The sequence below is a fragment of the Ochotona curzoniae genome, unplaced genomic scaffold, assembly GCF_017591425.1.
Source record: "Ochotona curzoniae isolate NIBS_2020 unplaced genomic scaffold, NIBS_Ocur_1.0 contig_2294, whole genome shotgun sequence".
Classification (NCBI taxonomy): Eukaryota; Metazoa; Chordata; class Mammalia; order Lagomorpha; family Ochotonidae; genus Ochotona; species Ochotona curzoniae.
Window position 1 is genome coordinate 2,093,766 of NW_024465405.1, and position 15,775 is coordinate 2,109,540.

The window sequence follows — 15,775 nt, forward strand, 5'->3', positions numbered from 1 at the left end:
TTCCCGGGCTCTCACCGCCCCCGTCCCTCTCAGCTGCACCGCTGCCCGCCCTCCTCCCGAGGTGTCTACACGTGGCCTCACCCACAGGGGACGGCACTGGAATCGCCCACCTCCCCTCACGGGGGCTCGAGGGGCAGGCTGGCTTTGCCCAGTGCTGCCCGGCACACGCCTGCATCTGCAGCACCCGGGGACCTCTCCGCCTGCCCAGGCTGCACCGCAGCTAATGGCCTATCTGTGCTTCCAATCTCCTTCACAGAAAAGCTGCCTTTAACAACTTTTCTATTTTCTTTTCAAAATGTTCTTCTCATCTTCCATTTGCTTTTATTCCTCCATAAGTTTAGCACAGTGTGTAGTAGACCTGGTGGGGGCTGGCACGGTGGCATAGCTGGTAAAACCCCCATCTGTATGTGCTGGCATCACATATGGATGCAGGTTCAAGTCCTGGCTGCTCCACTTTTGATCCAGCGCCCTGCTTATGGCCTGGGAAAGCAGCAGAGGACGGCTCAAGTGCACCAAAGACGCCCCTGGCCTCAGCCAGCCCAGCTCCCACTGTCGCCACGGGGAGTGAAGCAGCCAAGGGAGATGGACTGTCTGTCTCCCCGCGCTCTGTGACTGTCAACAAAAGAACGGCGACTTAGGGGCGAGTCCTTGAGTCTGACTGCAGTGCACATGCTTGTGGAGCCCTCACGTGCGCACTGCCAGAGGCTTGGGCAGGAACTGACATGAGCTGAATGACTTTCCTGCTATTGCTAGTTCGCTCTAACTTCTTTCTTTAAAATCATAAAATGAACATAAGGTTTAAATTTTGTTTTTATACTAAATTTTTTGAAAAGGAGACAGACAGAATCTCCCACCTGCTGGTTCACCTCTCAAACACCCCAACACCCGAGCCATCTCGAAGCCTGCCTCCCTCTGGTTCACACCTCGGCGGAGCTGGGGGCGGGCCTCGGGCTCCATCGCGAGGTTTACTTATTGCAAAGACCGAGGACTGACTGTGCTGAAGCCTGGCTGCCGCGCTCCGTGCCATCACTGGATCCTATCTTGTCCCAGGGTCAGCCGGCTGTCAAGCACCTCACCTTAACACCAATGATATCTCCATCTCTCAAGTAATATGGCGCCCCCTGCAAACTGTCTTGCTTTTTCTTCTTTTTCCTCTTGGTAACTTGCTGATTCTGCAGGAAAATGAAATATCTTCAATAAAACACAATTGTTACCAAGTTCCCTATCACTGTGCAGCAGTCCGGTTAGCCTGACCTGGGTCCGTGAGCCCGGCACCTTACCCAGCTGGATATCGGGAGCCATTCAAACTTCTCAGGAAAGTATTTGGCAATTTCGATTTTCTCCACAGGAAGTGAATAGAAACTGGCCACCTTCTGCCGGAGGGAGCTGGCCGTCCAGCCTCGGGCTACGTCCCACACCAAGTCCTCGGCTGGCGCGTACGCCCTCACCGCAGGAATGCGCAGCCGGGTCCGCAGAAGCACGTCCTGGGGGCTGCACCAGAAAACGACGCCAGACTTGAACCGAATGGAAAGACGCGGGAGTGCCGGCCCACTAACACCCCCCCGCTCCCCCAGAGGAAACAACATGCCCTTCTTGAAGTCCTTAAAATCAACCAGTGTCCTGGTAGGATGCAGTGGGGACAAGCAGTGGCACCCAGCCCTCAGCTTCCCCTCTGATGCAGAAAGACCAACCCCCCCTTTACAGTGTGAAATCTCTGCCCATGCTGAACATGCAAGGCACGTCATATTCAGGAGAACTCAGTGGGCATGCGCACCCACTTCCTTCCCAGAACTTCCACAGAACCTAATATCCCTACCGCCCCCCTCCCCCGGCCCCGCCAGCCCTGTGAGACAGTAAGCCCAGGTCGGGCCTGCGGACAGCTGGTTTCTGGTCCTCACACTGCCTGGCTCAAACATAGTCCTTTCTCAAACTGTTGTGTGTCTCCACTGGCATACAAGGTAGATGAGAAACTCTCAGTTTTGATGCCCTGTCACCACAGCGGGATCTGGGCTCCCACCCCCCGCCTCGCCGAGAGCTGGCTCAGGTGTCTGACCTCTGGGGTGACACGCAGGACTGCGCCTGGCTGCCTGGGGCCTCTGGCTGGCTGGTGTCTCTCCGGGCAGTCACTCTTGGTTTCTGTCACCTTGGTGGCAGCAGAGGTTGCTCCCTCCCTCCCTCTCCCTCCCTCCCACACCAGGCTGAGGCTGCCTGCTGCCTGCATCCCAAGCACTCCAGGCCAGGTGGCTGTGTGGACCTCCCAGCCCTGCGCCCCCTCAGGTATGCCTCTACTTCATGCTGTCCTCACCTGCGCCCTCTGGAGCCAGCTGGTTAATCCAGCAACTCAGCACCCTTTTACAGAGTAACCCCTAGAAGCATCTGGAATTTTCTGACTCCAAGCTCATTAATGCAGTGCAGGGCTCCCAGCCTCCCTGGCCCAGGGAGTGGACAGCAGGAGTGGAGGTTGGGCAGCAGCCTCGCCGTTGCTGGCCCTGAGCAGAGAGAGCAGCCAGAGCCTGGTCGTGCTCTGCCGGACCCGCCAGCACTGAGCCCGGCCTGCTGTCCTGGCGTTTTTGGAGTTAGACCTTCACTCCTCCTGTTTTTAATTTCCTTCTCTGTTTCGCCTCTTCCTAATTGTGCAAGTGACATTGTTTTCTAAATAGCTTTGGTGTGTCCAGTCTCAGCGCACACACAGGTCCTAGGCCTTGTGCTTCGGCAGGGATGAGCTGTCCAAGTCTCAGGTCCCTTTGCCGGTAATTAAAACCACAGAGTTCAGGGGCACTGACTGGTGCACACCATGCTGCCACAGCAGGAGGTCCCTTTCCAACCTCTGGCACATGACTGAGTGAGAACAGCTGGGGAGTAGAGAGCCTGCCCCCAGAGCCATTCAAGCAGCTCCTGGTCGGGCATCCCTGGGGCACGGGGCGCTCCGCTCAGATGCGTCAAGCTGGCAGCTCCAGGGCACGTGTGTGCCCGCTCGCTGATGCCATCCATGGCACCTGGCAGCCAGGTGAACCCCATCTGCCGAACATGTGTGATCCTTCCTGAAGCTTCATGACTGGCTGGTGCATACATCAGAAGTGAGCCCTCCACAAGCCCTCCCTGCTGCTCAGGGCACCACTCGATGTCTCGGGTTTCCACTGGCATCCCTGTTACACAAGCGCCCTCGGGTCTTCCCGCCTGCGCACAGTGACATGGACGAAGTTCTGATCTGACTTCCTTGCCTAACTTCTCATCAGAACAGGAAGCAAAGCACCCCTGCGCCGCCAGGCCTAGGGCAGTGAGCCCTGGGGAGGCCCACTGCGCTCGAGGGAAGGAGAGGTGAGAGCCCGAGCTGAGGGCCTGGGCCACGCTGCACTCCTGTTGGGGAAAGTGTGCTGGGGTCCAAGTCGTGGAGACGCCTGGAAAATGCTAGTGTTACAGCCAGAAGCCAGTGAACTGTATCATTAAAACAAACAAACAAAAACCCCAAACCAAAAAAACTGCTTTGAGGCAGGTACTTGCATACCTCTCTGGGGAACTCTGAGATGCTGTGGGCTAGCCAGGGAAAAAACCGAGCACTCAGGTGTGGGACGAGCCAGGGCTGGGGGTATGACAGCACACATGGCTGCAGCCCAGGCGCAATGGAAACATCAACAGGAAGCAGGCCCCGAGAGGCAGGAAGGGTCAGCGATGTGGGCTGAGCATCAGGCTGCCTACGATGCTGGTATCCCATACCAGGGCACCAGTTCGAGTCCCAGCTGCCTCACTTCAGATCCAGCTCCCTGGTAACGCACCTGGGAGGGCAGCACCTGATGACTCAAATGACCAGGCCTCTACACCCACAGGGGGCCTTGGACGGAGTTCGTGACTCCTAGCCCGGCCCGGCCCCTGGGGCCACTTGGGGGGTGCAGGTGGAGGTCCTGACTATTGTCTCTGTCACTCTATCAAGTGAATAATTAAAAAAAAAAAACCTAGATGTTACAGGCATGAAGTATCAGCTACAGACAAGGACTGGTTTGGGAGGCACTCCAAAATGGTGGCTGAGAAAGCTGCTGCAGGGCTCTGCTGCCCAGACGCCAATTCAGATAGCTGTTCAGGAACTGCATCAACTTTCCCAGAGTTACTAAGAAGCCTGGCTTAGTCTAAAATGCAAAGAAGGACCAAGGAAGACAGAAGAGTCGCTGCACAGCCCAGCTCCAGGCAGATCACACACTGCCTCGCTTCCCTGGGGCTGGGATCACAGACCTGAAGCCTGGTCCCTGCAGCACCACTGCCAGCCCTGGGCTGGACAGGGGCCCACAGCCAGGACCTGCAGACTGAGTCTCTGCATTCTGTTTAGCCAGGTGGCCAATGGGCTGCTTCGAGCACCCTGCACCACTTCTGCACGCAGCAGAGATGCTGGGGAGCAGGCCACTCCCAGCTGCTGCCCTGCAGGACATCTGTGCCCCAGTGGGACCAAAGCATTTCAGCCTGTCTCTCCACCAGTCTGCAGGGGCGAGGTCACGCGGCTGTCAGACCAGTGCACTGTCAGCCTGGGTGGCCAAGCAGCGACCTCTGCCACCTCTCCTGGGCAGACACCAAAGAGCAGGCTCCAGGTGCTGAGGAGTCGGGCAGATCAGCACAGCACTGCGCCTCAGAAGTCAGTGTCCAGCTGAGCAGCTCCCGAGAGCTCCCGTGCTCTGTCTCACGCCAGTGCCAAGCGCAGACCCGTGTCAGGTATAGTTCCCCGGTGCCTGGCCATGGCAACAGCCTTGCAAGGACAGACCTTTCTAGACACATTCTAAGTTCAATCTGAACAACACCCTGGCCATGGATTTAGGACACACCTGTGATGGGCACCCTCTAGTGCTCAAACAGCGACACAGGAAGAGCTGATTGGAAGCCTCTCCTCAGAGCCCCGGCGCCGCCAGGACGTCCAAGGCTCCACAACAGAGGCATACCGCTTAGACGTTCGGGAAGACGGATACAAAGGCAGATGGTCAAGTTTACTCTCAGACAGAGAGATGGAAGTCAACTAAAAGCTCAAACAGAAATCTTGGGCTGGACAGTACACCAAGCAAAGTTAAAAATGGGACAGAAGAGGGCCCGGCGCGGTGGCGCAAGTGGTTAAAGGTCCTCGCCTTGCACGCCCGGGATCCCATATGGGCGCCGGTTCTAATCCCGGCAGCCCCGCTTCCCTTCCAGCTCCCTGCCTGTGGCCTGGGAAAGCAGTCGAGGATGGCCCAAAGCTTTGGGAATCTGCACCCACGTGGGAGACCCGGAAGAGTCTCCTGGCTTCGGATCGGCATAGTATCGGCCCGTTGCGCTCACTTGGGGAGTGAATCATCGGACGGAAGATCTTCCTCTCTGTCTCTCCTTTCTGTATATCCGCCTTTCCAATGAAAAAATAATAAAAAAATAAATCTTTAAAAAAAAAAATGGGACAGAAGGCATCAATAGCAGGATAGAAGGAAGAGAAGAAAGTCACAGTGAGTTCAATGTCAGGTTGTTGAAATGCACAGAGCAGGAAAAACAATGACGCAGGATGAAGACAGACACCGTGACAGCACTGCGAAGACAAGGGACACTGAGACTCCAGGGGACAGCAAGCAGTTCCAGAGACAGCAGAAAACTTGCCCCAGCTCCCCGAGCCTAGGGAAAGATGAGACTGAGACGGGCAGAGGCTGGCAGGGCCCAGTCAGAGCCGGCAGGGCCCAGAGTTTAGCACAAAGACCTTGTAACGCAGCTCTCCAAGTTGAGCCAGAGTCCCAAAGCTGCAGGGAAGGGGGCAGGCAGCACGTGAAGACGCCCCCCACTGGCCTGCCGGCAAAGTTCAAGGTCAGCGGGGCTTGGGCTGTGACCTTCAGGGTATTAAGGAAAAACTCCTTACCAAGAACTAGGACAGGGAATTAATAATGAGGACTGAAAAAAAATCAATAGTTCAGGAACAAATAATTTTAAAATGTGCAATAAATCTGAATGGACACATTTGAAAGGAAGACAGATGTGTGAGAAACGTCCTTGTCATCACTGGTGTCCTGTCACCTCGGAAGGGCTGTAACCAGAGGGTGAGGAGAGCTGGAGGGGAGGAGCAATGAGCTGGGGACAGAGAGGGGCCTGGGCCGGGGGCGTGAAGGGGCAGAGGTGCTGCAGGTACTGCGGGAAGCAGCACGAAGCCGAGGACATGGCCTGAGCTGCCCAACAGGCAGCCCGCCGGCTGCTGCGCACACTGCATCACTGCTCACAACAGCCAGAACAGGCACACAGCCTACACCCCATCGCCTGGCACCCACGCACACACAGCACCAGTCAGTCACAACAGAAGATAATCCTGTTACTTGCGGCAAAAAATGTCAATGGGCCGGAATGGCGGAGCGCGGGTTGCCGGCAGCCAGGGAATGAATGTGATGGCGGAGGGGATGGGGAGGAGCTGCTAACCGGCTCCACGCCAGACAAGTGCTGACGCAGTGCAGAAACCAGATAACATGACATGCCTACATGCATACATACGAACATAGGTACATGGAAATGTGTGTAGATTTTTACACAGATAGAGCCAGAACGGAACATTTTCAAAGGTTTCACCAAAAACAGACGTAGACATTGGAGGAAACATTTAGGTTACCTACACCGAACACTGCACGGCGTCCAGGCAGCGGGACGTCACACGGTACCCCTAAATCTACGTATGTCTTCATTAGCATGCTGTGTTTTCACTGTCCTGTGCTTTAGCCAAGAGTCGGGGTGAGATAGTAAGGCAGAGGGCTGCCTGGAGGAAGACCGCAGCATCGCGGGGCCAGGCTCCTCAGGTGCTGTGAGCAGGGTGCTCAGCGAGCCTGTACTCGGGCGGTTCCCAACTCCCACCTGCACCACAGGGAGGGAGGCCCTGCTGCTGGCCAGGGGCAGCGAGCAGCTCTGGGCTCAGGTGCTCAAGTTGCTGAGGAGGAGACAGGAGGGAGAGGGGCAGGTGGTCGAGGCCGCCCTGAGGAAACAGGGACATCCTGAGGCGTCCGAGGACAGAGGTGCCTGGCGGAGGGAGGGGTCCCGGGAAGGACCCTGCTGCTAGACGGAAAAGGACAAGGCGGCCAGCACAGGCAGCGAGGCTCTGCTCACTGCTGACGCAGAGAGCTCACACGGCCTGCATCCACTTCCTCCGAGACCCCAAGTCGCAGACACAGAAGCTGTGAGCGAAGGTCCAGCCTTAGCAGCGGCTCAAGCACAGTCAGAGGGGACAGGTAGTGACCCTGCATTTCTCAACCAGGACACATTTAAGCGACACTGTAGGTCGTGTTGATTTGAGAGCGAGGCAAAATCACTGTAAACTCTGTTCAGGGGAACATAAAACTAACTCACCTGCAAGAGATTTGCAGCACGGAGGCAGTGGGGAGTGTCCACCCCCTGTGACCCCATCATTCCCTCCAGCAAACTACTCCTGACTGGGACCTTGCGTGCCACCCCGACTGTGATGGGGGCTGTGCGTTGGTCCTGGACGCGAGCAGGGGCACGTGAAGGGCCGGTCCGCACAGGAGGTTCGCGGCCCCAGGCCGTGCTCGGGTCACCGAGCAGCAGGTGCGCTGGACCCCGGAGGGGCATTTCTTCCGCCTCAGCATGGGATCGAAGTGCACTTCTCCGGAAGTTACTGGAATCAACTCTCCTTCACCGCTTTTACGGGGCAATGAGTTCCAAGTTCCGGACACCAGACAGAGTATAGATGTTTCTAGACTTGCATGTTTTAAGTGCCGGACCATTTAAAAAGTGACAAAGTGACAAAGTGCCACTCACTATGTTCATTTGTACAGACATGAACTAGTCTGTCTGACAAGGAACGGGAGACTCGGCGTGCAGAGCAGGACAGCTTACCCCAAGTGCTCCTCCGCCGGCAGAGCCTCCAGGCAGACCTCAGCGCTCCGGCCTAGTTTACAGTCCCTGGCAAGAAATAAGACAAAGGAATGAGACAGTTCATTTTTAAAACAATTTTTGATTGATTTTAAACTTATTTCCATAAGCAACAGATTATTTTTGAATACTTTACAAGAACACTCCTGCTTTCAGTAGGGGGAGAGCTGGGACATGTTGTGCTTGCCAAGTCTGCTTGGTCCAGCCGAGCGCTAACCTCTCAGGCCAGGGACTGCTTGTGGGTGGTCACCATGACCGCGAGCAGCCACAGGCCTGCCTGCTAAGGGACCAACAGCACTAAGGCCCTAACGTGGCCTTCCCATGCCTGTGTCGGGGAGGACGAGCTGGCTAACAGCCTCACAGAACAGAATCAGCCACTGTCCACTGCGGCCCAAGGGAAAATCAACCCCGTCTCAGGTAACAGGCCTCCTCTCACTCCACCTCGGACTGACAGGAGATCCGGTCTCCAACCGGTTCCTCCCACAAACCCTCTCACTGCTCAGCCCTGCAGTGTGGCCAGGGGGACGGCGGCTGGGGGGACGGCCCAGTGTCCGGGGGCCCAGTGGTTGGGGGGACAGCCCAGTGTCCGGGAGGACGGCCCGGTACCCGGGCAACTGACCTGAGCTGCTGCCGGTTTGTTCGCAGGAGCCTGCCAGGACGCTTACTCTCCACCGTCCAGGCCCTGAGGAAGGCTGGGGACGGGACAGCCCGCTCGGACAACGGGGGCAAGGTCATGGCCTAGGGAGAGAGAGCTGTCTGTCACCAGGTTCACGGTCTTCTCACAACATGCTACCTGAGAAATGAACGGAGCTACACACAATGACAGCTGAGGGAGAGTACAAACCAAAGTCACGACAAAAATCACTTAAAGGAAAATTAAGCTTCATTCTTGTATTCCTGCCCACTGAAATCAGCTTCAGAAAGTGAATGTTTTATTTCCAAATCTGAGCCTGACCTTCATCAGGGCTAATACAATTCTGCAAAATGGTTGCTTTGCCTGCAAAGTAACTTTTGGTTTTGAAATGTTTCAAACCTTTGGTTCCAATCAGTAGGCCTAAACTGCTTGTTCTGCTTTGGTAGAGGAGGTAACTTTAGCTGCCGATATTCCTCCCTTTGGGGCGCAGGCCAGCATTTCTGTAACTAACACAGGGTGTGTGCGGGAGCATCTGCTCTCTCTCTCCTGAGAACATGAGCTTGTCTGGAAGAAGCTAGCTCATCACACACACCAACAACACTGAGGAGCGGCCTCGTTCCCTCCTTTCCAAGGACGGTCCTTCAGCAGAGCTAAGCAGCCAGGTGCTCCTTCACCACTCTGCATGGCATCAGAGTGCTCCACAGAGCTCACAGAAATGGAACTGGCATAAAACCCGTGAAATCACGCAGTTTATCATAACATGGGGTCTGCATGAGCTTCCTGAGGACCCCTGGGCTTCCTGCAGCCTTCTCATTGCGATCAAAGTCTCCTTCCGTGCATGGAGACACCACGGCACCACATCCAGTTCTGCTGCCCCGAGCACAGAAGCCTCTGGCCTCAAGGCAAACTGGGAACAAAGCTTTCACTGATGACATTTAACACGTGGGTCACAATGGTACAAAACAATGTAAATAAAGGAGAAAAGTGAATGCTTTACAAATGTTTCAAGAAACCAGGTTTCCCTCAAAAATAAAAATGAGCTAAGCCACAGATCACTGAGGAGATTCAACACGAGCATGGCATGCCTGTCAGAGGGTCTCTGAGCCGCAGGGGCAGCTGGCAGGAACGGGCACCGGGGGCCGTCTGTGCCACGGCGTGTGCTGCCGCGCGGTACTTACCACTGAACATGGCATACAACAAATGCCATATCAGAACAGACTGTAGTTGAGGGAAAAGGAAATAGAAGAACAGATTAATATCTCACTGCAAGGAGTGTTTGCATCAGCACGCAGGCGCGCTGCGGCGGGATGGCTGACCTGACACTTGAGATCCGCTAACGTGGCGTCTTCTGAGATTTCTATGTCTCCCAGGTAGAGCAGGGACGCTTCTGCGGGCGTGTCTCCGGGAGCACCTTCAAAAGGACACAGCTGGGTGTTTGGAAGCCACTGTAAACTTATTTTGTGTTTGTATAATATGCTCCCATGTTTGGCTATCATAATAATTTTTAAAATTTTCTTTCTTTGAAAGGCACAGTTATGGAGAGACAGAGAGGCCTTCCATCTGCTGGCTCACTGCCCAGGTGGCAGCACCAGCCAGGGCTGGGCCAGGGGCTATCTCGGGATCCCTGAAGTGGGTGGCAGGGACCCACGCACTTAGCCCATCTTCTGCTTTACTCAGGCCGTTGGCAGGGAGCTGCATAGGAAGGGGAGCCATTGCGACTTGAACCTATAGGACGCCAGCACCACAAGCGACAGCCTAGCTCACTTTGACACAAGAGCAGCGCCCACAGTAGGATTTGATTAGAAGCCGAGAATCTGTCCATGTCAGCTCCCTCCTGACTTCAGAGATGACCAGCATGTCCTTGCAGAATCGCACGGAATTGTACATGTGTACTGCCTATCTAGAATGTTCTTCTCCACATCTTCTCTTCTTCTTTAAAGATGGCTTGATGGTAGATTACTCTGTCCACATTACTTTTAAATTAATTAATTTTTAATTTGGTGATGATGGTTACACAGCCGAGAAGCAGGCATGCTCATGTGGACCACCGACCATAGGAGGAGAGCGGGATGGGTCGAGGAATAGGGCAAAGGCAAGACCATTATTTCCAATTTTCTTTTTCTTCCTCCTATACTTGGGGGAAGAGAAGGCAGAAGCCGTACCCAGCGCCCCAACTGCATCCGTACCCAGGAATGGAGGATAGCCACTTGATGTCATCCCAGGGTCCCCAGGGAGACCACGCTCTGAGGCTTCTGCTCAGGTGGTTTCAGTAGTTCTGAAATGCTGCTGACTTAATTGCTCCAGGGATGAGGAAATCCTTCCAAGGTCCTCTGGCTGACATAGTCTACCTAAGAGTCTCCATCCCCCCAGATACTCGCTGTCAAAGCCTGGGAGAGCTGTCCGACTTGTTCTGCCCTCCACGCTCTACTATGGTGTCAGATGCCCACTGCAGGCCCCAGTGAGCTGCCATGTCCCCATGTCATGTGGGCATGCCGTCCACCGCACTGTCTTCAGCAAGGCCCAGATCTGACACATGCGCTCTGCAGTCAGAGACCACAGATCCTGTGACTGTCCCCTGCTTGGAGTTCTGAGTTCAGCAGTTCAGGGGGCGGGGGTTAAGGAAACTCGATCTGAAGTGACTCCAGACCGACTCCTGTGTGTGCCAACCAGAATGCAGTCTGGCTCAGTCCGTCACCCACATCAGCCCACACACACACTAGTGGTTGCAGCTGCTGGGTTAATTCTGTCTCCAGTCCCGTGTCTTATATAAACCAATGGATAGTGTGGCCCTGCCCAACCCTGCCCACCACACACTCAGCCCTCACCTGGGGGAACTGCAGCGCAGTCAAAGCAAGTCCCAATAATCCCCACTAGGCCCTCCCCAGGCCTGGCTCCTGCGTATGCCGGTATGTGCAGCAGACTGGTCCGGTCTGTCCCATATCCCATCTGGCTCTCACACACATCAATAGGTGCTGGAGCCTAGTTCACCCCAGCCAGCCCCCAGTCCTGGCCCTAATGTGCTCCCATTCTTTACACTGGTTTTCTTGCTTGTGACTCTTGCCACAACCTTTCTTCCTTAGTTCATGCTTGTGCACACATTTCATATGCCTTCTCAAGAGAACAGCATGGTCAGGAGAGAGGAGCTGTCTACCTTGTGTATCCCCGCTGACTGGTATGAAGAGTTTCCTATAATAAACATCCACTGAATATTTACTGAATGGAGACAGCTTGACAACACGAAGTTTGTTTTTTAAAAAAAGGGTTTGGCACGGTAGCCTAGTGGCCCAAGTCCTCGCCTTGCATGCTCCAGGATCCCATACGAGTGCTGGTTTGTATCCCAGGGGCCCCACTTCTCATCCAGTTCCCTGCCTGTGGCCTGGGAAAGCAGTGGAGGACGGCCCAAAGCCTTGGGACCCTGCACCCGCGTGGGAGACTCAGAAGAGGCTCGGGGCTCCTGACGTCGGATCGGCTCAGCTCCAGCCATTGCGGCCACTTGGGGCGTGAATCAGTGAATGGAAGACCCTTATCTGTCTCTCCTCTCTGCATGTCTGATTTTCCAATAAAATTAAATAAAATACTAAAAACACCTGGTACTAAATTTGAAGTTCAATATTTTCACTCAGTTTCACTTTAATTTTTTATCTTGATTTTTTGCAGAACATCATTGGAAATGCACAGCAACAGTGCGTAGGTGCAGTGTCAGTGCAGAGCTCTGCAGGGTGGTCCCGCTGGGGTTACTGTCACGATGCAAATCCCACACGGGCACCAGTTTGAGATCCAAACACTTCACTTCTAGTCCACATCCCCACTGGAGTGCTCGGAGGGCGACGGGAGATGGCCCAGGTGCCCGGGCCCCTGTACCCACCTGGGACTCACGGAGCCCCTGGCTGCGGCCCAGCCCAGCTCCAGCACTGCAGCCATTTATGAGCCAGCAGACGGAAGATTTCTGTCTCTTTCTCCATTTCTCTCTCTGTAACACTGCCTTTCACATAAATAAACAAATCTTAAAAAATAAAAAGAGCGGCTTAAGGAAGTGATAGGCTGGCACTCATGGAAGACACTTTTAGGAAGAATCCTAAATAACAAAATTTATTTTTCATATGATATGAAAGAATCATACTAATTAAACATGCTTATATTATAAAAGAAAAAAAGAATTACCTCTCTATTTGAGAGTGTCAGGGTGTGTTGAGGGGGAGACACAGCAGACAGAAGAGATCTTCCATTTGCTGGGCCTCTCCCCAGACAGACAGAGGCCAGGCCAAAGCCAGGAGCCCGAACACCTGGGCCAAAATCTAACCAACCAACTAAACAAACAAAACTTTTGTGTTGGGCCCAGCACACTAGCCTAGTGGGAAATCCTCATTTTGCAAAATGCTGGGATCCCATATGTGCTCTGAATCGTGTCCTGGAAGAAGCTCCTGGCTCCTGGCTTCAGATTGGCTTGGTTCCGGCCATTGTGGCCACCTGGGGAGTAAGCCAGTGAATAGGAGACCTTTATCTCTTTCGCGCCTTCTATCTGCCTTTCCAATAAAAATAAATATTAAAAAGAAACAAACAAAAAAAGCTTTTCTGTCACTATTGATTTATTTTAAAAGAATTATTTCTGGGCCTGGCTCTAATCCTGGCAGCCCCATTTCCCATCCAGCTCCCTGCTTGTGGCCTGGGAAAGCAGTCAAGGACGGCCCAAAGCCTTGGGACCCTGCACCCACGTGGAAGACCTGGAGGAGGTTCCTGGTTCCCGGCTTTGGATCGGCTTAGCACCGGCCATTGCGGTCACTTGGGGAGTGAATAATCAGGAGGAAGATTTTCCTCTCTGTCTCTCCTCCTCTCTGTATATCTGACTTTCCAATGAAAATAACATAAATATTTTTTAAAAAGGAGAGAATTATTTATTCCAAAGGCAGAATAACAGAAATGAGCAGAGAGAGCTTCCATTTGCTGGTTCAGTCCCCAAGTCCCTCCAACTTGGTTGAGGCCAGGTGAAAAGCTGAGCCAGGAACTCTGTACGGTCTTCCTTGTGGGTAACAAGGGCTCAGGTACTTGGCCATCTTCTCTGCTCTCCCAGGCACACCAACAGGAAGTGGACAGGAAGTGGAGCACCCAGGACTCAAAGCAGCACTTTGGTGATGCAAGCAGCAGCTCAGCCAGCTGCACCATATACTGGCCCCTGATTTCATTTATTTATCTTTAAATAGATTAATTTTACTTTCAAAACCAGAGTTACACTTACACACACACAAACACACACACAGACGTGCGCACACACACAATCTTCCATCCGCTGGTTTGCTTCCCTAATGGCTGCAATGGCCAAAGCTGGGGTGATCTGAAGCTGGGAGCCGGGAGATTCCTCCAGGTCTCCTATGTTGACACAGGGGACAAAGGACTTGGGCCATCTTTTGCTGCTTTCCCCAGGCCATTAGTAAGGAGACAGACTGGAAGTGGAGCAGCTGGGACTTGAACTGGTAGCATTCTTTGAGATGCCAGCAATGCAGGTACCACTTGACTGGCTGGGTCACAAACTTTAAAAAAATCATTTATACATTGGAAAGGTGGAATGATTTAGGGAACTGGCTTACTCTCCAGCAGCAATTTTCACAACAAGCAGGGTTGAGCAAGGCTGAAGCCAGGGGCAAGAATGTGACCTGGGCGTCCCATGTGGATGATGGGAGCCCATCTGCTGTTTCTCAGGACACATTAGCAACAGAAGCAGAGCAGTCAGGACTCAAACCTGCCCTCTAATGTGGGACCTGGGCACCCCAAGTGCCATAACCACCCACCTCAAATGATTTATCCTCTACAATGAAGGGAAACTCGGCTTCATCTACAGGCCATTTGCCCACTGCAAGGAGCACACTGAATGCTGAGGAAGACCACCCCTTTGTGTTCTGTCAGTCTGTGAGATGACAGAGGTGGCCTTGCAGCAGCTCCTGACACTCTGGAAAAGGCACAGTGCCAGGAGTCATGCAGGATGCAGACTCCAGGCCTGGCTTCTGGCCTGGGCTCAGCAGGGAGGCATGGGAACTGGCTAAAGCTTCAATGCTGTGTCATATAACAAATGGGGCCCTCACTGCCCTAGGATCTTGACAGATCTCAGGGAGGTGAGCTGGCATGGATGGTTAAGCCATGCAGAGGATGCCCGCAGGAATGCTGGCTCCAGGGTCTGGCTGCCTGGCTTCCCATGCAGCTTCCCGCTAATGTACACCCTGGAGGAAGATGATGGTCTAAGTGCTTGGACTCCTCCCACCCACGTGGGAGACCTGGATGGAGTTCTGGCTCTTGGCTTCTGCCTAGTCCAACTCTGGCTCTTGTCAGCATCTGGGAAGAAAATCAGTGAACTACAATCTGTTTCTCCCTCTTTACCATTCTGCCATTCATATAATAAGTAAAAACTGAAAAAATACGAAGGTGTGGTTTTTATGGAATGACTTCATTCCCAACCTTGTTTTACATCACGCCAGTCACTGTACTTTTGCCCTGTCCTCACCTTGCATGCAGGCAGCTCCCCAGTCCCCAGCTGGAGAAAGGGCACAACTGGTGGGGTCCTGATGACTCTTCCAGTGTCTGGAGGGCTCCTGGGCTTGGTACCACCAGACAGGCACCTTTAAGAAACCCTGAAGAATGAAGCAGTAAAACAACAAAACATTTTTTTTCAGCGGCAGAGACGAGGTGGGGGTCGGGAAGGAGATGGACTGACACAGAGAGGTTCCTTCTGCTGCTGCACTTGCCCGGAGCCCAAATGGTAGGGCTGGTGGCAACAGCACCTGCTTGGACTATGACCTTCCACCTCTGCAAGTTCGCAGGATGCTGGAGTTGGGAACGGACTGAGCCTGCACACTCTGGTAAGGTGCATGGGCATCTCAACTGCTACATCCAGTGCCTGTCACAGTCTGCTCTGAAATTTTAAACACTTACTATTTATTGTTTTTATTGGAAAGGCAGATCAGATTTACAGAGAGCAAGAGCGACAGAGAAAGCTTTCCCTTCCACTGGTTCACTCCCCAGATGGCCAAAACAGCCAAAGCTGTGCTGATCTGGAGCCAGGAGCCCGGAGCTTATTCCAGGTCTCCCACACAGGTGCAGGGTCCCAAGGCCTTGGGCTGTCCTCGACTGCTTTCCCAGGACACGAACAGGGAGCTGGGTGGGAAGTGGAACAGCTGGGACATGGACTGGTGTCCATATGGGAACCTGGAGCTTGAGTGGGGAGGATTAGCCAATTGAGCTATTGTGCCGGGACCTAAGCTTTTTTTTTAAGCTTTAATTTTATTTTAATACTTATTACAG

At 53.7% G+C, this 15,775-nt stretch overlaps 1 protein-coding gene across 5 annotated transcripts in view; it reads right to left on the reverse strand.

Annotated features, from left to right (window-relative positions):
- The window catches only part of USP40 (ubiquitin specific peptidase 40), an 82,648-nt gene that overhangs the window by 3,495 nt on the left and 63,378 nt on the right, over positions 1 to 15,775 (reverse strand). For all 5 annotated transcript variants that reach the window (XM_040972324.1, XM_040972327.1, XM_040972326.1 and 2 more), the window contains 6 exons: positions 14,979 to 15,105; positions 9,805 to 9,899; positions 8,474 to 8,592; positions 7,819 to 7,884; positions 1,281 to 1,491; positions 1,077 to 1,172 (listed from right to left, as the gene is read on the reverse strand). In XM_040972324.1, the coding sequence (XP_040828258.1) occupies positions 1,077 to 1,172; positions 1,281 to 1,491; positions 7,819 to 7,884; positions 8,474 to 8,592; positions 9,805 to 9,899; positions 14,979 to 15,105 (714 nt within the window). The remainder of the gene's footprint in view (positions 1 to 1,076; positions 1,173 to 1,280; positions 1,492 to 7,818; positions 7,885 to 8,473; positions 8,593 to 9,804; positions 9,900 to 14,978; positions 15,106 to 15,775) is intronic.